This window comes from Gouania willdenowi, chromosome 4 (genome assembly GCF_900634775.1).
Source record: "Gouania willdenowi chromosome 4, fGouWil2.1, whole genome shotgun sequence".
In the NCBI taxonomy this organism is placed as follows: Eukaryota; Metazoa; Chordata; class Actinopteri; order Blenniiformes; family Gobiesocidae; genus Gouania; species Gouania willdenowi.
Window position 1 is genome coordinate 19,379,028 of NC_041047.1, and position 23,937 is coordinate 19,402,964.

Consider the following 23,937-nt stretch of genomic DNA (forward strand, 5'->3'; position numbering starts at 1 on the left):
GTAATGTTTCTGTCTGTTACCGTGTGCCACATTGGATGGTTTTTGACAGTTTGTCTAAGCTCGAGGTTTCACTGAGTTTCCAGAAAGCTTCTCTGCTAACCTTGCTCAGATGTTGCGCTTCCGTTCCGTGTCGCTGCTTTTCAGTAGAGCCGGTGAGCTTTGAGTGGATTTAACTTGCAAAATATCTGCAGACGCTGTGAGTAACTCATTGTTTCTGATGCTGGTGCCCATTATTTCACCCTCGGATGTGATTTATTTTCAAGGAAACTAACAGAAAACAAAAACATCTTGCATATCCAGCAGCTACGTGAATGAAGGTTTAGAGTTAGACGGCACCACTGAAGAGCCAGAGATTTCTTTCTTTTTTTTTTTCTTTTTTTTTTCTTTTTCTTTTTTTCTGTTCATTTGTGACAAAAAAAATGTAGCACCACGTGTTAGTTTTTCCTGCTTGCTGGGGCTGTCTGTGTTTCTGTTTTTTGTGGCTGACCAGTTACTTTCATTGGTTTGTACAAATCATTCTGCGTAGCACATTGTACATTACCAAACTTCTATTAGTTGTAAATACAAGAGAACTGGAGTTGCATGTCTCATGACAGTTGATAGTTTCCACCTTCTCACTCTCTACTGCCTAGACATCAACTTCATTGACCATATAGACAACATGTAGACTATATAATGTACACTGTGTAAAAACTCTGATTTAACCCTGAGGAGGTCGTGTTACTGCCATCTGTTCTGATGATGCAGATTTAACAAAACCAGAACCACTTCTATAGGCTTACCCATAAAGTCTTTTTAAAACTCAAGCTCATTATATTTTATTGTGTATTTTCTAACTTGTAAGAAAATAAATCATTAACAGGAGGGTTGGCGAACATGTAATGCATTCAATTAAAACAGAATAAATATTAAAATAACTAATTTTTCTGACTCTTTTTTTTTTATTATTGTTTTAAACAGAACAAGGTTGAATTTTCAGGATTTTAATGGCATGGAAATGTTTATTTATTTAAGGTGAAAAGATAGAAATGGATAAAAACAAAACAGTGAGTGAAATTTATTTGAGCATTTTAAAATAATTTTTCCCCTTTTTGTCTCAAATGAATACAAGGAAAAAGAAATTGTATCAACAATAAAAAAAAATTACATTGGCTGTTTTAAAAGGTTTTTTAAGAGCAAGGAGAAAATTAAAAACACACACAAGACACTGTTTATGATTGCATTTTAATTGTTATATCCAACATATTGGGGATAGTTACAGATAGACTCGTAGTTGCTCACTACCTATAGCCATAAACGGCTCTGTTTAATAAATGGATCTTAGAAAAAAAAAAAGGGCAAATTGAAAAAACTTTTTTCTATGTATGTGTTTCATGGTACGTTTTGCTGCTGGAATGATGGCAGGACAACCTTTGGTCACATTCCCTTTGTGCACACTGGATTCAAATATTGCACAGGGGAATGTAAATGTGCTTTATTTTTCCTTTGAATTACCGTCCATTGCAGACAATTACAATTTGAAAAATTGAGCATGAATAAAGTTGCACAACGGTTTAGCATGATCTTACTGGAATTGAACTCGGAACAACAACAAAAAACTGCATTCTAAGTGTCAGGAAAAATCTGAGTAGTAATAAATTGTGCAGTAGAATGTGAGATGTCACAAAACAGCCCTGTGGTTTAATCATTATTAAGATACGATATCAGTGAAAAGTAATGATTAATTAATGGTGGTTTGCACTTGGACTTCACAGCAATAAGGCTTTTTGGATGGATATTTTCTGTTTGAGCTGAGCATATGCTCTACATAATGGCCTAGATCCTAGGTTCCCAAAGTGGGGTACGGGTACCCCCAGGGTACACAACATTGTCATAGGGGGTACGTGAATGAAAATTAAAAACACTGACATTAGAAACTAGACTATAAATAGAGCAGCTAAAGCTAGGTTAACGCTAATGTTAGGTTAATGCTATTGCAAGGCTAATGCTAGATTAAAGCTAATGCAAAGTCAATGCTAATGTTAGATTAATGCTATTGCTAAACTAATGCTAGGTTAATGCTAATGTTAGGTTAATGCTATTGCAAGGCTAATGCTAGATTAAAGCTAATGCAAAGTCAATGCTAATGTTAGATTAATGCTATTGCTAAGCTAATGCTAGGTTAATGTTAATGTTAGGTTAATGTTATTGCAAGGCTAATGCTAGATTAAAGCTAATGCAAAGTCAATGCTAATGTTAGATTAATGCTATTGCTAAGCTAATGCTAGGTTAATGCTAATGTTAGGTTAATGTTATTGCAAGGCTAATGCTAGATAAAAGCTAATGCAAAGTGAATGCTAATGTTAGATTAATGTTATTGCTAAGCTAATGTTAGGTTAATGTTAACGATAGGTTAAAGCTAATGCTAAGTCAATCTTAATGTTAGGCTAATGCTAGTATATTGCTTTTGCTTGGCTAATGCTAGGTTAATGTTAATGCTAGGTTAAAGTTAATGCTAAGTCAATCTTAATGTTAGGCTAATGCTAGGTTATTGCTCATGCTATGTTAATGTTATTGCTATGTTAATAGTAATGCTGTGTTAAAGCTAATGCTAGGTTATTGATATTGTTAAGCTAATGCTAGGTTAATATTATTGCTAAGCTAATGGTAATGCTATGTTAAAGCTAATGCGAGGTGAATGTTAATATGAGGTTAGTGCAATTGCAAGGCTAATGTTAATGTTAGGTCAATGCTAGTTAATGCTAAGCTAAGGTAGGATAAACTGCACCCTCACTTGCATTTTCTTCAGGAAATGCAAATACTGTAGTCTAATTATTATTATTCCAGTTCTACATTGTATATGTTTATTGCAGGAGTAGGGGGTACATGGCTTCAGGTTAAAGGTGTAAAGGGGTACGGGGCTGTGGAACGTTTGGGAACCACTGGATTTTTCTGAAGTGCTCCAGTTTATGTTGAGTTAATTGAAATATTTAAATGTAAAATGTTACTCTGACCATTATACATATTCATATATCTGTGTTGGTCTTTCTGAACTGAAACGATCTAAGGAGTTTCCTCCACAGGGTGGCAGCATTTAGACTTAAAGATGGGGTGAGGGGCATTTACAACTGTAGAGACTAGTAGTATAGCAGAACTCCTCTTAAAAAAACAATAATGTATATAATTGCGGAGTTATTTTATTTATCTCGTCGGGATTTTTTGGTTGAACGAGGTAGTTTCTAGTCTGAACAAAAACCCTTTCCTTTCCTGCACTCGTTTCCCCCAGAAACACATGAGTTTCCTCACAAAGTTAATATTTAGCCTGAATGAAATTTTGTCACAGAAATGACATGTAATCTTAGTAGGTTTAATTTGACTTTTGTGGAAACTGAAGCAACAATTTATAGAGAAGATACAGTACATGGGCAACTGGCAGCCCTCAAAGTAACTGCACAAAGTAAATACAAAAAAAGGGCAACAAAAATACACACATTTTCTTCAAAAACACACAAGACGACAAAAATAGTATACACAAAATAAGAAGACTGACTACAAAAAAGTGACTCCAAAATCACACAAAATGACAAGAAAAATATACAAAATAACTTCCAAAATGTCAAAATACACAAAATGAGCGCACAAAAATAAAATAAAATCAACAAAAACACATCTTTGTTTTTTCCTGTAATGCACAGATTGGTGAAAAATGTAGATAATGTGGCTCTTGAAACAGACAATCACATTTTTGAGGCCCCTGATGTGATAAAAGCTGGCTATGTCTGATCTGAAGGAACTCAGATGAATATAAGTTATATATGATCTATATCATATAACTTCATGAACTCACTGTAGTTTAGAAGGCACATGTAGTCCAGTCAAAATGACCAATGAAGACTAATCCTATTTCTATAAACAGTAAAGGGGCCTTTTCACTGCTTACATAACAGACAAAATAAAATATTAACAAATGTCACTTTCATAATAACGTGATCCTAATAATTAATACTGTACTATGTTTGAATGTAGATTGCATTATTTCAGTTAGATAATTTTTTTTGAGTAAATGTGGGAAATAAATTTGCTCAGTTTTCTCTTTATTATAATATTTTATGTAAGAGAGCAGTGATGCTAGCTGAGCACAGTGTCTGTAACATGGAGGGCGTTAGGACCGCGGCAAACTGACAGCAGAGTCTGATTGTGATGAGGAGGAGGAAAACTTCAACACACCTTTCCACGTCAGGTACAGACTCAGCAGGAGCAGCTGGTCTGTCCGTCTGTCCCTCAGTGCGGTCGGTGAGTCCGTGTCAGTGAGAGTAAACCAGTGTGGACCAGTGTCCGGTACCGGAACCACCGGTGGGATGAGTTTTAGCGTCTGGAGGCGAAGCCAGAAGAAAGAGGACCGCGGGAGGTGAGTAGATGAGGAAAGTTCTACCTGTGCGTGCGTGCGTGTGTTTAATTTCTTGAACGTCTGGATCACATGATTGCATTAAAGGAACTGGAGCAAGTTAGACTGCATTACTTCAGACTGTGAAAGTATATAATTAGTTTAACATGTAAATACAATTCACTGCCAAAGGTATTGGGATATCATCTTCTATGCAGTGTTCATTTCGGTCATAGTTTTCGTCGACAATGTTTTTTTTTTTGTATAAATGACAAAACTAAACCAGGTGTTCTCAAAAATAGCTGTTGAAACCACACACACACACATATATAATCTTTTTTTTAAAAACATAAATATATATTTTCCTGTGCAACATGCATTTCACAGCGTGCCTGTCAAAAAAAAAAAAAAATTATTTCAAAATAAAAGACAAGTCCAATATAAGAGACATTAAATATTGGCAGTGGTTATCCGTACGGTTGCCGTATCAATATACCGGCATTCTATCCGTACGCTATTTGGCCAGTTTAGGTCACGTGATAGATTAGTCATTGGTCAGTTTAGGTTGCGTGACTAAGACTAAACCTTACCCTAACCCTAAAAAATGTTGCGATATTGGGGGACAACCTAAATCTAATCCTAACCCTAAGACGCGACGTACGTGTACTTCAGTAACCGCTCCCTATGGTTGCCGTATCAATATATTGACATTTTATCTGTACGCAGGGCCGCTATTTGGCCAGTTTAGATCACGTGATAGGTCAGTCATTGGCCGGTTTAGGTTGCATGACTAAGACAAAACCTTACCCGAAACCTAACCCTAACCCGAAAAACTGTTGCAATATTGGGTTAAAACCTAACCCTTACTCTAAACCTAACCCTTACTCTAAATCTAACCTTAACTCTAAACCTAACCTTAACTCTAAACCTAACCCTAGCTCTAAACCTAACCCTTACTCTAAATCTAACCTTAACTCTAAACCTAACCTTAACTCTAAACCTAACCTTAACTCTAAACCTAACCCTTACTCTAAACCTAACCCTTACTCTAAATCTAACCTTAACTCTAAACCTAACCTTAACTCTAAACCTAACCCTAGCTCTAAACCTAACCCTTACTCTAAATCTAACCTTAACTCTAAACCTAACCTTAACTCTAAACCTAACCTTAACTCTAAACCTAACCTTAACTCTAAACCTAACCTTAACTCTAAACCTAACCCTTACTCTAAACCTAACCCTTACTCTAAACCTAACCCTTACTCTAAACCTAACCCTTACTCTAAACCTAACCCTAACTCTAAACCTAACCCTAACTCTAAACCTAACCCTTACTCTAAACCTAACCCTTACTCTAAACCTAACCCTTACTCTAATCCTAACCCTTACTCTAAACCTAACCCTTACTCTAAACCTAACCCTTACTCTAAACCTAACCCTTACTCTAAACCTAACCCTAACTCTAAACCTAACCCTAACTCTAAACCTAACCCTTACTCTAAACCTAACCCTTACTCTAAACCTAACCCTTACTCTAAACCTAACCCTTACCCTAAGACGCTACTTCTGTGTACTTCGGTGACAGTACCAATAGCACCGGGGGTTGTCCATACGGCAACTGTACAAATAGACACTTTCTTAAATATTTCTTTATTTTTGACCAGCTGTCCGTGACCCACCCAGTACAGACCCACCTTTGGGTCCTGAACCACCAGTTAAGAATCGTTGAGCTAAACGATACAATATATTATATTAATATTTTCACGGACTGATAACAACTAAACTATAATGTTCACGCAAGGTGAAAAAAACAATCTAAATTACTTTTGGAAGGCGTAACAGGCCCTAATATCATCCCATAACAAGAAACTTAAAAAAAAAAAAGAACATAAATTCTTACGCTTTATATTTTAGTCGACGATATCTGCAACAGATTTCGTCGACTCTAATCTTAATGTCATTTAGTTGACTAAAACTAGGCTATAATTGAAACAGTCCTAATGATTAAAGACTTTAACATTCACTTCATAGAATAGCTTATCGATTAAATTAAAGGAAGATTGTTAACTTGTCCTTCTCATCCAACATCAGTGCCTGATAGAGCCCATTAACACACATTATGTACAGTTTTTTCCTGAAGAGCTGAAGCTGGTATGACTGAAACAGGAACAGGTGGAACAACTTTGTAATTAACACTTTGGAATAGGAATGTCATAAACGTTCACACCACACACCTCAACCAGGACCCGGTCAGGCCAACAGCACCGTCTGGTCACACCCAGGACACAGCTCAAAACAATGGGCGACGGGGCCTTTGAAGCCGCTGCCCCCCGACTGTGGAACGCCCTCCCTGACCACCTCAGGGCCCCGCAAATGGTGGACATTTTTAAGAAAAAACTTAAATATCACCTTTTTACAGAAACTTATTTTAACAGTTAATGCCTCTCTTAGTCCTGTCTTTTAATATATGTTGTGTTTTATTTATTTATTTATTTATTTATTTATTTATTTATTTATAATCCCGTAGCACTTTGAGATTTGGCATCAAATGTAAAGTGCATTACAAAAAAAATGTATTATTTTTTATTATTATGCAGTAGGTAAAGCAGGTAATCTAAAATCCTTAATGTTTGTTATTTAAAATCCAGTCAAAAGCAGGTGACCCAGTACTTTTGGAAATATTGTGTGATATTAAAACGCTGATTGTCTTTCAGTTAATAGCATTTTATTCAGGAATCCCAGGACATAACATGACTGTAAGCAGCAAGTAGTGTAGTGTCACCCCAGGAGGACCTGTAGACCAGGGTTGTGGTCATTTATAATTGTAACAGTGCAATTGGTAATTAATTAAAATTATGACGTAATTATAAATGTAATTGTAATTGAACTGTAATTGAGTTTAGATAATATTAATATAATGATAATGAGTTGGTTTTATATAGCGCTTTTCAAAATAAAACTCAAAGACGCTTTACATGAAGCAGTAAATAATTGACTTTGTGATTGTAAATTCTATAAAAACTGCCAATTATAATGTAATTAAATGCAAACCTGGGGAACCATGATACAGTTCTGTGGCTTACACATACGTAGTTACCAATCAATGAAATATGTTTCATAGCAAGTTTACCTCGTAGTTCTCTTGAGGATCATTTTACCAAAAAATTAAAAACATATATGTAATAAATTGAAGGCTATAGTGACATAAAAAAGGCTCTGACGGACACACCAAATATTAATACCAATATTGTCATGGATAAGGCAGTTTCATTAGGCAAACAAGAGATGAAAAACTAACTGGATGATAGTTAAATTTTTTTTTTGTGTCTTTTACAGCTAATTTAAGACATGAGTCAAAACTAACCAGTTATCATAAGACAGTGGTTCCCAAACTTTTTGTGCCCAAAGCACACCAAAGGACAAGTAACAATCTGTGCATAATAGTCTTTATAACACGTGTTATCACTCATATCATGTACATTATCTGTAAATGTGCATAATTATTTATTAATGCCAAATAAAATGTAACAAAGACAACTATATTACTCGTGAAATATTTAATTTAAAAAAAAATCGGTATAGAGTCTGCCTCTGTACTATGAAATGAGTGCATACAAAGTCATAAATCAAAAGAGATTATTTTTGTGTAGTTGTATCTTACAATAAATTACAAAATCTCACGGCACACCCGCACTTGCCTCACGGCTCACTAGTGTGCCGCGGGACACCGTTTGGAAACCACTGTCATAAGAGATGTTAACAGAAAGCTAACACAAGGGAAAGGTTATGTTGTAATTGGCTTTCAGTGTAAAATGATAATTGTAATTTTAATTGTAATTGGAAAACATGCCAGTCACTGTAATCACAATTGAGTTGCAAGTAAACATGGATAAATTAAGACATAATTGTAATTTAAAAAATGTAATTGACATAAACTCTGCTGTAAACTACAGGTAGATCATCCCTGACTGAACAACAGAAAAAGCCATAAAACCACTGCTGTAGAGTCATCTCAGGCTCGTCTGATGTCAGCTGTTGTCACTTAATTGTGCATGAATGACCCTTTCTTTAATATGTGTGTTTTTCTGTACTGGTAGTGATTGTAATTCAAATACTTTCAGATTCAACCTCTCTGATGACTTTTGTTCTTCTCACAGGGATGCTGTGCAGGCACAGGACACCCCTGATAGTCCGGATTCTCCAAGCCCGTACGTTTGCACTGTGCACTTAAAACAAACAGGGGTGTGTGTGTGTGTGTGTGTGTGTGTGTGTGTGTGTGTGGTTTGTGTGTGTGTGTGTGTGTCTCTGTGTGTGTGTGTGTGTGTGTGTGTGTGTGTGTGTGTGTGTGTGTGTGTGTGTGTGTGTGTGTGTGTGTGTGTGTGTGTGTGTGTGTGTGTGTATGTGTGTGTGTGTGTGTGTGTAATAACATACACATTATGCAGTTCTTTGTGTTCTCACTTCATCTGTATATTATTTTAGTTATAATATGAGTTGTTTGTGTCTTATCTCAGGTTATCCGTCATCAACAGTCCAGACTTGGATCCTGTTATTAATAACTTCAGGTAATGGAGTTTAAATTGAAATCCATCTAATCTTTCTTTGTGAAACTTTCATGATGTGATTGTGATTATAGAATATACTGACTGTAATACACATACTTGGATTGTCTGCACAGCTTACACATACATTTGTGGCACATAGGCCTGGGCAATATATTGAGATTCAAGATAAATCAAGAGTTATTTTTTGGTGTAATATAAAATTACAATATTGCCTATAACAACATATCTTTATATATTTTTTAGCTTGTTTTGCATTCAAATACTTGTTTGAGGAGTCTCTGCTTTCGATATTTTTCAGAATAAGTGCGTAATAACTCAGATCTTCCCCTAAACAGAACTCACTCACACGTGTTGTCCCTTACAGGACATAAAGCCAAAGGTTACACATATTGTGCAGCTGTTTGTTAATAAATGTGCCTGTGTGGCATTTTGTATATGTAAATTTACCCCAGAAATGTCTTTATGGTCAGACTTTATTGAGTTTTTTTGTTTGTTTGTTTGTTTTTTAAAGAAAAAAAGGAAAAAAAAGTGGAAAAGAAAGAAATTTAAAGTGAGAGGAAAAAAAGACTTTATTGAGTTAGAAATTTTGAGATAAGAAAAAATATTGAGATATTAGTATTGGTTTATATCGGCCAGCTCTATTACTCATCAAGTGTTTTCAAATTATTACTTTATTTGCATTTAAAAGTGGATAGTGTTGAATACATTTTTTTGTATTTTGTGTTAAAAGACGTGTTTCTTGTGCTTTTTTTGGTGTTATTTATGCATTATTATCTGCTGGCGGTGGGTTTGCACATAATATTTTTTTCCAAAGACAGTTTTTAACAGGTCAGGAGTTGAGTTGCCAGGGAGTGTCCAACATGTATCAGTGTCCAAGTTTCTATGGCTGTGCCTCATCGGGTTGGTTAGCTGGTTTTTCATCCCTTGTGATTCCCCTTTTCTCTCTAAGCAGCCTGGATCCTTTTGCTTATGTGTTTCAGGTTACACCTACCAGTCAGTGAAGACGCCCTAGAATCAACTAATGCATCGAATGGGTGAGAGCACACACTAAACACACGGCAAAACGTCAGCAATACAGTCCGATACACACAGCTCTGTTTATTAAAGGAGGAAGTGTAACTGCTGCTTGTCACATCAGTATTTGATACTAAGGGAACCTGATAATCATATTTCAACAATGTGTGTTGACAATAAGAATCCTGCAGCTTGTTCATTGTATGATGAAGGATTGGTGAGGAGGGAGAAAGCTGTGTGGGAAGAGATCAAACGTCACTCCTCAGGGAGAAAGAGGCCCAGCAACACTGTGTGCATTAGGACATTAAAGACAAAAACTCCACTAAAATACCAGCGAGCATGAAACCATTAGCATTAAAGGTCCAGTATTATGTTATTTTTCACACATCTACATTTGCAGTATAGCATTTGAGGTTTATTTTCCCCAAACTCACCTGTTTTCCAGAATTTTAGCCCTTTGAAAAGTGAATTTAATGACGCTTCTAAAACAGGCTGTTTTGGGGCCTTCATGCATATGCATGAGTGGGCGTGTTTGTAGACGCCAAATCCATGCCACAGCTTTATTACTATAGCAATTTTCTTTTTCTATCCACACACTCTTGTTATTGTTTTCAGCCAAAAAAAACTGCACATTACAGTAAAACACATGGCTATTTAAGCAGTCAACTCAGTCAGCTGCTTCAAACACTCACAGGAGCTGCTATGTCGCTTTCTTGTCATCCTCACACCTATTATTTACCATTGAAGAAGATAGTCCATTGTTTTGTCCAACCGCTGCGTCGCATTGTCACAAACACGTCAGATCATGTCAAAGGAGACACGAGGCGGTATAACGGTTACTAAAAGTGGAACTGATTGTAATTGCTCCCTGGGTGCTACTTCATGGCTGCCTAGTGCCTTCTGCTCCTCAGGGAGGGGTTAAATGCAGAGAACACATTTTGTGTACGTAGCTATGCTTATATGACAATAAAGTATAATGTATATTCTATATTAAACCACAGTGTTAGTTTCACATTTGAGGTAGTTTGAGAGGGAGGAGCTCACATTCTTATAGGGTAGGAGGAGTCAGGATTGTCCGGAGGAGGAGTTTCTGCCATGTGACGTCACAAGGCGAGAAAAATCCAACTCGCCCGTTTGAAGCTTTTTACAAAATGCGGAATAACAAGGGATCGGGCAATGAGGCTAAAAGATGTATATTACTACAGCAAAACCATTATAAAGTTCATTTTTCACAATACTGCCCCTTTAAAGGCCAATTAACACCTCACATTTCAAACATCATCACCATCGCTTTTAATCCATCCCTTTACCTTGGAGTAAAGCTTTTATTTTGAAAACATTTTTTGGTATTTCCTGCTTTTATAGAAAACTTAAATGTTTATATACTTTTGGATTTTATGCTTAGTTTTATTCTTCAGACGAAAGTTAATCCACTAATTATTATGTTTTAGTCTTCTTTATTAGTTTTAGTCTAGGTTCAGTCACTTGAATCCAAAGCATTTTTTCTACTTAAATGATTTACTGTAACTTTTAAAGTTCCCACTGAGTGATTATTTCTGATTGGATCATTTAGGACCAAGTCTCGCCTCTTCACACTAGCAGCAGGCCCTTTGGCCACTGTCTGATTGGACGGAAATAATTCAACATTTATTTCAGTCTTTGAAACTGTTTGTTCTGGAATTTCATAGTTTTTAATTAAAATGTTTTGCATTTTAGTCATGGCTTTCCTCCAGCTAAGGGTCCGCCCACAAAACCATCACTATATTAATAAACCTAGAAAGTAACTGTTCTTCATTTGCTAATTGAAAAGCTCTGTAAAGTTGAAATGAATGATGAATCTAAATAAACTGGTCAATATAAGGATCAATATGCTTCTCGTCATTGTTGTAAATAGTTTTTATTTTATGTGATTAGTATACATTTATTATAAATGTGCTCTGGAACTAATTCATTTTTGATTTTCCACCTTGTCAATACAATTTTTAATTGGACAAAATCTACAAATTTCAAAATATTACCTTTAATGAAAAGCTCATTCGTGTGGTCTCTTAGACCTTTGTGATTTATGATTCTTATGGCTTTCTTTTGGAGAAGGAAAACTTGATCAGTGAAACTTTTGCATGCATTGCCCCAGATCTCAATACAATATGTGAAGTATGGGACAATTGGGACAATAATCAATAATCTAAGGCAAAATGTTGCTTTGTTAATAGGTTATAGGTTCAATAAACCCTGCATGTATTAATAAATGTTTGTAGTTGTTTCACTGCAAGGATCAGGCTCAGTTATGTTCATAAATCAGGTTGGACAGTGTAAAAAAAAAACTTTAATTGTCTTTAAATATAAAACTCTTATTCTCTTATTTCTAGCTCTCTAAATCTGGATGGATTTCTCCTCGTGTGTCTGTGCTGTTTCACAGTGAATCACTTTTGTGACTTTTAACAGGAGAAACGAACATATCATACGTGTAAGGCACTTAGATGCGGTCACATGACCGTTACCGTCACACCATCTCCATGTGCGTATGTGTGTTCCTTATTACAGCCTGTTTATTTTGTCTAAAAAAGTCAGGCTGAGCTTTTCTAGTGTGAAAACCCAGAGACACACGTGAACTCCTCACCATCATGTGTTTGGACTGTGTTTCAAACCCACACAGATTCAGGAAGAACAAGCAGAGTGAGCATGACTCGGCTCTCTGAGCTCAGCTAACTATTACAAGTGACCCACCAAAGGACATTTATGCAGTACAATAAATAGTCCTCTCATTAAAAAAACATCTCTTTTGACATCAATGCTTCAATTTTATTGGCCACACAAAGTAGTGAGTCATGAGATCTTTGGGTTACGAGGTGGTATTTGGACAGCCAGAGGGAGCAAAATCAAAATGCCTTTACAGATCAAACAATTTCATGATCCAATGAGTTGTTGTATGTTTGTTTTATACAGACTCTGCTATGAGAGTAAAAGATCCTTATCAGCTCAAAACAGGAAACCCAGTTTATTTTGTTACAACACTTTATGACTTGTGGATAATGTGATTATTTCCAGTCCATGTTTGTTTGTGTTTTTATCAGTGATGGCTTTTAGAAAATGATGCGACTTTGGGCAATGGGACTTATTTCACTGTTGAAGGTAAAAACTGTCAGGGTGTGACTGTTAAGGCTCTCAGTTGCTCTGATCATTATATCAGCTGATAGTAATGGTTTTACTGAAATATATGAGGCCACTGGTTTTAATGGCTATAATCCAGTAATATTTGTCATTCTATATGCCTTTTAACATTGACTTCCTTGTATAAGACATATTTATCTCACGGCACATCTTATGTCAGTGCCAGTAGAGTCCTCTATGTTGTCATTTTCTGACATTGTTCTTTGTCACACACTTCACGTTTGTGTCTGTGTGACAGTTTGTTTACTTAGATCAAATGCTGTATCCCCTGGTTACTTAATAGCACTCGCTTGATGCTTCTATTAAACCTCACGTCCATTCACAAATGCGGCATCGATGCATTTCGATAGAAGCCATAAAAACAAGTATGTAAGTCATGTAGCCTTTGTTTTCTCTTGTTCTTGCTTGCTTTTTGGACTTTGACATTATGAAGAACATGTTAGCTCCACCCCTGGTTACCTTAAACCAATGGTAGCAGAGACTGCAGTGTGAAGCATGAGGGTGACTATCAGAAGAGGTTGGGCAGTGTGTGTGTGCGTGTGTATGAGTGTGTGTGTGCATGTGTGTGTTTCCTCCTAATGTGTGATAGTCATCCCAATCTCATTAAGGGCTGTTGCTGCTGCATCCTCCCTCTCTCCCTCTCTCTCAGTCATCCTTTCCCCTCTCTATCGCTCTCTCTCTCTCTCTCCCTTCACTTTCTCTCTGTCTCTCGCCCCTTTCACCAGGCCACCCTGCTGCTACTGCTGCTGCTTATCTTCTCTTTTCTGCAGCTACCAAAACGAGACACAGACCATTACACTGCACTTCTGAGAGGCCTGGGGCTCACGGACGCTTCACTAAATCGTCAGTGTGTGTTTTTCCTCTCGCTTTTTTTCCCCCTCACAAACACTTTGGCAAATGAAAATGTCTGGAGAAGACGAGACTCTGTCAAACGGGTAAGAGCCTGGCTGCAGGTTGTGACGACGAGCTTTGCCGTTTCTCTGTTTGGTGCATAATATGAGGACAGATGTGTCTGTGTTTTTTTTTTTTTTTTTTTTTTTTTTTTTTCAGGCATGTGGGCAAACTTGCTCTCTTTGTGTTTCAACCTGACTCCAGAACTTCATATACCTGTTTAGTCACATTCTGCTAAAAACTCAGTATGCTTCGTCACTCTTAGTGAACGGTGTGAGTGTAAACTGTGCTTATGTTGTAAGTGGTTTCACGTGTGTGTGTGTGTGTGTGTGTGTGTGTGTGTGTGTGTGTGTGTGTGTGTGTGTGTGTGTGTGTGTGTGTGTGTGTGTGTGTGTGTGTGTGTGTGTGTGTGTGTGTGTGTGTGTGTGTGTGTGTGTGTGTGTGTGTGTGTGTGTGTGTGTGTGTGTGTGTGTGTGTAATTGGCCGATAGTGAGCATCATTATACCTGTGGTTCTCTGGAGAAATCAAGAACACAATTTTATACTTACTGACTGGAAACTCATTGAACTTGTTGGCCCAACATACAGGATTCTACTAAACCTCACAGTTGTCAACCTTCCCTCCTGTTTAGAAGACACGCAAGAGATTTGCTTTGTTTCCTTTTCTTTGTGTATGATGTCAACCATGTGAACTCCAGTTTTTTTCTGTCAGCAAAAGACATTTAGATACAAATGAATAACAATGTAAATCAAATCTGCAACTTTTGGTATAGCCTTACAGTCATTTATATTTAGCGTTTAACATTCAGTAAGCAACAGGTGATTCCGCTCAGAATTCAAGAAGAAAAAGAAGAAGCATTGGGTGCAAATCTTGAAATTTGGGTTTAAAATCAATCAGATGCACAGTTAAAGTTCCAGCAAAATGTATCTGCACAGCTTATAGGAAGCTTTCACGTAAAGATCTGTAAAAGATATATTTATCGGTTGTTCTTTTTTCTTCTTCATGTTGTGATTTAGATAATGCTCATCATCTTTACACCAGTTTGGAAATTCCAGTATAAACCACCAACCCAAGGATAAGTTATTAAATGCAAACAATGGGATTAGCTTTACATTAATACGGTAAAGGTGGTCTCTGAGTGGTGAGCAGTGTTTTTATCAATGTGTCCTAAATAGCTTTCTATATTTAAAAGGACACTATAACATGGGAGTAATAATATGCTCTGATGAAGCACTGTATGCAGTTACAGTGTTATTACAAAGAAAGACCAACTTTCAAATAGCCTCTGGTGATCTGTTGATGACTTTTTAACTCTAAACCTAATGTCATTGGTGTCATTGGTGGGATTACTGTTGACTGTAAAGATTAAACCTCTGTTAATGTCTGTGTTGACGTGTTTTCCTGTGGGACAGTAATGGACTGTCACTGCACCTTAACCCAGACAAAGAGAAAAGTGGAGTGAAACAGTAGCTCAATCTCTGGTTGGACTGGTTTTGTGCTGTCGGTGTCCACTGAGGGAGGACACATGACTCCACAACACTGACCTTGAAATCAATGACACAAAGGTTTACACAGTTTTTATTTTTTTACCCCGCAAAACTTCCTCCAGGAAGTTTCATTGACTGGAATATGGATGTGCTGCTTTCCTGATATTCTGTAGAAACTAATTTATAGATAGAAGAACAGTCCTATTCACACTTGTGTTAGGCGACACACACAGAATGATAATAATGTGTGTGTTATTGTGTTTTTTCTTTCTTCTGCTGTTGTTGTGCAGTTCAGCACGCTGCTGGTCATATGCTAACGGGACGGTCACCTGCATGTCATTATAGCCAGAACTGCAGAGCTCTGTGTGTGCTCTTTGGACATAGAGATGATGGCTATGGGATGATCTTACAGCTCCACTGTGTTTCTAATGATAGGAATGTCAGCTCTATAAGTCAGCACAGTTACACACATTCCTGGGGTTTCTCTATACGTCTGTGTCTGCTGAGTGTTTGCTGCTGACTGCTGGTGATGTGGCATGACATTAAATCCATGCTCCAATTGCTCTCCATTGTCTAGAAATATATATATATATATATATATATATATATATATATATATATATATATATATATATATTATATTATATCATGGATCATCTTTAAATATTTGTACATGATGGGAAATCAATTTGACCTGAAAGTTCAACATTTATTTGCAACCTGCCTGGTTGTTTTTAAATCTGTCCAACTTTAAAGCACTAAAACTGTGCTGAAACATAGAAAAAGCATTTGTCTAATTGTACATGAATCATAACCCATGCAACTCATTGTACAACCAGTAAAAATAAGGTACTCTACGTAATGGTGTGAAACATTCATGAACACTCAAACTGCCCACGCTGATAGGTTTTCTCACACTGCTATACAACACAGTTTTCCACAACAATGCAGTGAAATCAAACTTCTACCAATGGAAAAATCCTCAGACATGACTCAATTCACTATACCCACGCAACACGTGAGGGTCATGTGCACCATATAATGAAGACAAAACCATGTTATGGTCACACACCAGGCCTATTTGTTCTTTATCTGTAATGCAGTGCTTGTGTTTTTCATAAAATTGTTGGGGGATGGGATGTGTAATTGCTCAGAATCTTTAATAAATGTCAGAGTCTTTCTGACCAGCTTCAGCTTTCTATTTATTACCTGTTTATGTGCTCTGTAGTGCAGCTAGACAAAAGTCCACGTCAGCTCTTTCATTTTACAAAGAGGGAAGAACAATCTCAGATAGTAATAAATCTTTGTTAAACTGATACAATAGCTTACAGACCATTGGATCTATAAAACAAGCAACATGTTAAAGGTATCTGTATATGAACAATGCAGTATTTCATGTAATTTGTTATGCAGGCTTCCTTTCCTTTCTTAAAGCCGCAGTATGTAGAATTGTGAGACTTGTATAGAAAACGGTATCCTCATGAATGAGCACAACTGTGGAGCCCATAGTGACATTTTTCTCAATAGAGACTTATGAGAAATGTAGGGACTTTATCTTGTGTTACTGGAGATTTTTCTGATGTTTCTGATGTTTTTACTCTATAAAATGATCTCTGTTTGGCTGAAAAGTTGCGTCACACTCATGGATTTCTAAAGCTCTTATACAGAGCCAAGAAAAGGAGCAGAGGTCCTGTGTGTGTGTATATATATATATATATATATATATATATATATATATATATATATATAAAGAAAAGAGTGTGTAGTCAGAGGCTTTTAGGTGAAACATATTACTAACTCTCAGTGAAAAGTTTTTGAGTGTGATCCAGGTTTGGTTCTTTCTGAATGGATTTTGAAAGTTCTCTCTGAATGTTTGTTAGTATGGGTGTTAGTTTTCTTTTGGTAGCAGACGACTCCACTCTTAATTTGACTTTAGGATTTCACATGTGGGAGCTTGTGAGAGCTGAATTTAGCTGAATTAGCTCATATGATTGGTTTGAAAGTAATCAGTTGAACATTTTATGTTAAATTGTTTGTTGGGTGAATGAAAGTGAACAGATTTTAACAATTGCTAAGACCACGTCTCGTACTCAAACCTGTATTTTTATTTGGAAATAGTAGCCTACTTTTGTGAGGACTTTTTTTGTTGGTTTCATCTTTTAAAAATGTTATAAGCCTTCCCCCTTTATATGTTTCTCCTTTTTTTGCTTTTATAAATTAATCATGAAACCACATTTTGGCTTTTGTTAAAGATAAACAAGATAAATGATGTTAGAACACATAGGCTTCTTCAATGCCCTGCAATGCCTGAATTAAAAACTAATATGCAAACACCGTGAGAGCCATCCCACCATAAAGTAAGACATTCATGTCCTGTTTGTCCTGCAGGTGCTCACGCTCCAACCTGTCTGTGGATCTGGAGGACTGCATGGCCGCCTTGGATCTGTTCCTCCAAAATGATTTTGAAGAGGCGCAGTCTCGACTCAGGAGCAAGTAAGAACACAATCTGCATCTTGGGCAGATCCGGCTGCTGTCCTCACCCGGATTTATGCTTTCAATGTATTTATGTAATGATGCAAACACCTCGCCTGCCTGTCGGCGTAGGAGCTGCTCTACTTTGTTTTGTCTTTGTTCTGTGGCAGGAAGTTTCTGTGTATGATGTCAAAGTTTAGCTGAGAAAGGTTTAACTGTGTGGCCAGTTGGTATTTGTTGTTTTTTTTAGACAACATAAAATGGCCTTTTATTCAACTTTACATTTTAATATAGTTAAAATGATCAGGAACCATGGTTTTTACTTATTTTGTTTGAGATGTTTTCCACTGGTTAATGAGGGGCACTGAAGAGGCCGGTGATCTCTGTAATGTAGCTGCCTCACAGTTAGAAGGTTGTGGGTTTAAGCTCCAAAAGATTTCAATACAGTTTGCATCTTTTCTCAAAGTGTCTTTGAAGTCAATCCAGTTTCTTTCAAATACCCAAAATCAAAGATCGTAGATTTGTTGCAGCTTGAGTAGTTGCAAAAACAATGATTATTGTAGTTGTGAACGTGTGCATACGTGTGCTCAATATCTGCACTGCATTTCCTGTGCACGTTTTTGCAGAATGTGTAAAAACATTGGTCATTTTCCACAGATAATAGTCAAAGCTTTAACATGTAGATTTTATTGTTGAGGAAATAATTACCCTGAAATGAAATTGAACAAATATAATGCCTACTGAACAGGGTTTATTCTATGGTTCAATGGAGAAAAAAAACATGTCAAAATTATGATCATACATTTTCCTTTTAAATATTGTTTTGATTATTTCTCATTCAAAAGAAAAGTCTTTTGATCTTGTTGTAGGAATCCATCAGTAACTTTTAAGGAGTGTGAAACTTTTTGTTGTTTAAAATCAGGTTGTTTTTTTTTTTATTGTATTCATCGTCCACATTTTAGAATGATCTAAAATGTTTATCCTGGATATCTTTTTTGATGTATCCCTCCATACGTATTTATCCAAGCTTGGGAATGGCACCAATGCAACACAACGTGTCTAATCCGAGGCTAGAATAACCAGGTTTCTGCTATGATTAACCTCACAATATTCTTTAGGGTAGTGGTGGCCTAGTGGTTAAAGAATCAAGCTTGTAATTGGAGGGTTTCTGGTTCAAATCTCTGGGCCATCACTGTGGGAAATAAAGTTTCTAAAAAACAAAACAAAAAAAAAACAGTTAATTTCAGATCATAAGATTCAGTCTCTGGTACAGTAACAGATCAGAGCAGAATGCCTGTTTCTCCTTCAGGGCAGGTTTAGGTTGTTTCTGACCTGCTTTAGTTTTTCATGTTACCTACAGCATTGTACTCCAACACGATGTCATCAGGTTAATCTTTTGTCTACTACATAATATTGCTCTATTATCAGAAGTATCATCACACTGTTGCTTTTTTAAACCCTCTGGATGTTTTCTTTTGGGCTGTGGATCACATTCTTGCCCCATTTCATTCTGTCCACAGTTGCTGTAAATTCAGGTTCAAGTATAAGAGGCTCCTGTCTGCTTCAACTCTTTTGTTCATAATCTTCAGATACAATGTCTTTTTGTGCAATAAGAGTAGAAAAGTTAGTCTTTGTCTTTGTTCCTCGAAAGATAACCGGTGCTCATTTATCTTGCTGGGCCAAAATCATTAAAAAAAACAACCTTTTGATGAATAAATGGAGGAAAATAGATTAATGTATTTTTTGTAATACAAAATAGGATTCAAAATTACAGTCTTTAACCTCTAATGCAAAAACATCTAATAAATATTGCCATCAAATGACCTAATCCATCTAATGAAGGAGTGATTGTTAATTTTAATTTGTTAGTTTACTAAAAGCCATCAGCTTTAGAAATGTGGAACTTAAAGTCTTTGTTTTGACTTTGAAGTGATAAGCTGAAGCATACAAATGAGATGAGTGTGGCATCTAAACCAGTGGTTCCCAATCTTTTTTGTCCCATGTACCTCCTTTGCATTTTTGTCAAATCATGTGTACCCCATCTTCATATCATAAGTGTCATTTCCATAATTTCATATGCTTTTTTATATGTGGAACAGCGGGCTCTCATAAACCCCATAAATGTGTCTCAAACATTGGTTTCCTAAGGCTTAATCTACAAATTCAAAACAATGTGTGCAAAGTGTAAATTATATTAAAAGAATGTATCATGCAACTTATATTTGATTACTTCAATTGTAAATAAATAGGGTTTCTTTTGTGAAATGTAGCTACTGTAATTATTGTCTCATATCGCCAGAAGTGTGATAAAATGGCCTCTACAGCATAAAATAATCCTGTTTAAATAAATGACAGGAAAATATAGTAATTTATATAGCAATATTACTGGTAGTTTGTGGTGACTTTGCTAAAAAAAATAAATTAAAAAAAAGCCAAAAACGAACGAGCAACATTTCCCATCGGTTTTTAATTATTTGTTAAATCTGTCTGAGTACCCCCTTAATATGCTCATGTATCCCTAGGAGTACCCCAGTTTTAAACAAGTGGTCTAAACTGAACTGTGTTTTAGACAGCAGTGGACAGTGAAGGCCAACAAAGCCTCTGCTGGCCTAAAGTTATTCATATTTACAGAGGTATGTGTCATTTAACTTGATTTTTTTAGTTGTAAATCCTTCCACATGGTGCATTCTTTGCTTCACATAGCTTTGTAGGTTTGTTGGCATGTTGCTACCCTTTGTTACTGCTATTGTTGATTATTTTTATAAAGTTAATCTATAGGCGTAGCCAAGGACCATAGTGTGTCTGGTTTGGGTATCACAGCATATCGTCTCTGATTTTTGCAGATGATGTTGTCCTGTTGGTTCCTTTAAGCCAGGAACTTCAGCATGCATTGGGGCAGTTTGCAGCTCACTGTGAAGCGACTGGGTTGAGAATCACCACCTCTAAATCTAAGGCCATGGTTCTTGACCAAAAAGAGGTGGTTTGCTCTCAATTTACCAGACAGTCTTCGTTCCCACCCTCACCTATGGTCATTAAATGTGAATCATGACCAAAAGAACAAGGTCTCAAATACGACCAAAATGAGTTTCCTCTGCAGGTTGGCAGGACCTTAGTGATAGGGTGAAAAGCTCTGTCACAAGGGAGGAACTCTGAGTAGGGCAGCCCACACGAAGACGTTATGTTACTAATCTCTAAGAAGAGGAAGTTGACTCAAATCATTTCTGCATTTTTGTTAAAGTTTACTTTCACTTTCAAATCAAACAGCTTTGAAGAAGACACAAATTCACGGTACTCCAACCAAGTTGTTTTGCGTACCAGTAATAGCTTAAAATGACATTTTATGTATTACAGCAAGTTGATATTTATTTTCTTAAAAACCATTAGCGGACCACTGTCTTAAGGTGTCGGCTTATTTTAACAAACTTGAACACACACATCCAAAGAAATGTCACCAGTCATTGGTTTGATTAGGTTGAAAAGTAATTCAACTTAAAGCAAACCTCTCCACCAGTTGGTATTGCTATTATTAAAACACAGAGAGTGAGGGAGTGAAGTGTGTAAAGGTGTGATCAGAAACACAAAGCCTTGAGTAAACCAAATGAAGAAAGATCCCTATGAAGAGCCACTTCAAGCAACTAAAGCCACATCAGCAGAGGTGTGTGCTGTGAGAACGATTACACAATAGGAAACACGACACTGTAACCAATTTCCATCCCATCAACAATCACACAACAGCCTACTTTAAAAAAATGCTGCACACAAGCAAGCCGTGGAACAGGGCAGAGTCCTTTTTATGTGAGATTTGCATGTTCTCTCTGAATCTGTGTGGCTTGTGTTCTTAAGTGTTGTGACATATCCTCGAGCTGTTACCACTCTGTGGTTAATTTCAATGATCAATTACAGCTAAAGTTACAGTTGTTTGTGCATTTTATTGTAAAACTTATAAATAAACCATTTAGGCTTATAAAGTAAAAACACCAGTATCTAATTAGGTTAGATTTCATTAGCTGTAACAGTGTTACTTATTTCAAACACAAGGTACAAAAGTAGCTAAATTACAGTAAATTCATGTATTGTGCTAGTAGTTTCTTCATCTTACATAGGTGACATCATTCGTTGTGTGAGTGTAGTTAAAGCCAGGCCTTTTTTTAAAAATTAAAATCAGAAATTTGGGACCATTTGGATTTGTTTGTTGGCAGGCCTGCTGCAAAATTTTACTTGTGACTAACAGAATAAATATACACAGAAATAGAATTACTCTTGTCATCTTTCCTCGAAGCTGTTCAATTAAAAGATCGGGAAGAGGGTAGAAACAAACCTTACATTGCAATGGCTCAAACTTGATGTTTGATGAGAACACAACTTTCCTCCAAATATCTGATAAAGTACTTTCAGACATATTTTCTCAACTCCTCTGTAATTTCATAAAGAGCTACACTTAATGAAATTACTCAGCCGCTCCTCTTTTGCTTTATATATAGGGCAGTGAGGGAAATGTGATGTGCTATGGGTTTGTATCAGTGAGATCTGACTCACTTTCTGTATTTAACTATTTGAAACGCCCATCATTCTTAAACACAGCTAAAACTAATTAGTTTGGCACCCTACGATTAGGTCTGATTCATTGTCTGTATTATTTCTAAACTGACTTTTCTGTGCTTTAAACATCACAAAAGTGCTTTTTGGGCTTCATACACATGCCTAAAGTGTTTTTTTTCATTGATTCCCTCAATCGTTAGTTAGAGGGTGATTTGCTCCTTTCTTACTGCAGGGTGAGCCCAAACACCTCGCTCCAATTTGATGACGCGTTCCCACTTTTACGACGAATTTGACGCGGCACTGAGCTGGAGAAGCCATGTCTCCGGGAAGCTCTCTGCCGTTATTGACATGTAAACACACACGCCCACGAAGGTGAGCATTTCAGTGTCTTTCGCACAGTGCTATGTATGTATTTCCTACAGTCTATGTATGTACCGCTGAACGCCCCGCCCCCACGCTCTGTCTCGTGTTTATGAAGCAGCATGAGCTCAGCTACGGACTGGGTGGGAGGAGGGTGGGCCGTCCTCTGGCCCTACGTCACTGTGCGGGGATGAAGAAGTCAGTATCCTGTCTATAGACACGGCCACTCATGAATATGCATAAGTAGGCCACAAATCAGCCTGTTTGTGTAGAGTTGCTCAGAAAGTGACTTTTCAGCGGCTAAAACTCTAGAAAACAGGTGAGTTTGGGAAAATAAACCTCAAATACTATGTTTTTGGGGTTCTTCCCATCTGCATTTGTTCTAAAATGGAGATGGGTGAAAAATAGCGTGACGTGGGACCTTTAAGAATGAATTACAGGAAACGAGAGATTAAAAACATTGACTTTATGCAAACTGTGTCTGCTACTCTTCTTCTGATCTCAGTTTTGTGACGCATTCTCATTTCTCACATAATATCCTTTAAAATTCTATGTCAGTTTAATGCGTGTTCTGTTTTCATTTGACTGAGGAAATATGTTTAGACAATAATGGTCAGTGAATGCTGTGAAAGACACCCAGCTTAATGTTAGTGGAGGATTGCAGAGGTCGATCACATGAGCTGGTCTATGGTGAGCAGCAGCAGCACTGAAATACCAGTCATGCTGACACATGGCATTCCTGTCTGCACACACCCCTGCCTTTATGTACCTAAAAATATGCTTTTGTATGCATGTATTTTTGTATCCAAATATTACACAAAAAACATTACAAATAGTTCAAACCAATTCATTAGCTGGTAGTAATATGAAGTAAGACTTTTAATAGGATATTTTATTGTGAGTTCACTAGTGTTGAATCCTTAGCTGGCAGAATGCTTTAAAAGTGGAATGACAAGCTTTTAATTTTTTAAAACTGGTTCAACGAGAACATCTGGTGCACAGATTTGTCACACAGAGCTCATCTGGCCTTATCACATTCAAAGCCATTAGAGCACAGCTCTATTTAAACAGAGGGTGT

General features: G+C 36.8%; 1 protein-coding gene across 2 annotated transcripts in view; it reads left to right on the plus strand.

Annotated features, from left to right (window-relative positions):
- The first annotated feature begins 4,185 nt into the window (after positions 1 to 4,185).
- The window catches only part of ttc39a (tetratricopeptide repeat domain 39A), a 40,038-nt gene continuing 20,286 nt past the window's right edge, over positions 4,186 to 23,937 (plus strand). The window contains exons 1-5 of one of the 2 annotated variants that reach the window (XM_028444124.1): positions 4,186 to 4,387; positions 8,521 to 8,571; positions 8,875 to 8,925; positions 9,906 to 9,959; positions 17,877 to 17,981. In XM_028444124.1, the coding sequence (XP_028299925.1) occupies positions 4,338 to 4,387; positions 8,521 to 8,571; positions 8,875 to 8,925; positions 9,906 to 9,959; positions 17,877 to 17,981 (311 nt within the window). In that variant the 5' untranslated portion in view covers positions 4,186 to 4,337. Of the gene's footprint in view, positions 4,388 to 8,520; positions 8,572 to 8,874; positions 8,926 to 9,905; positions 9,960 to 13,685; positions 14,046 to 17,876; positions 17,982 to 23,937 lie in introns of those variants that run through there. The other variant, XM_028444125.1, reaches the window with a different exon arrangement.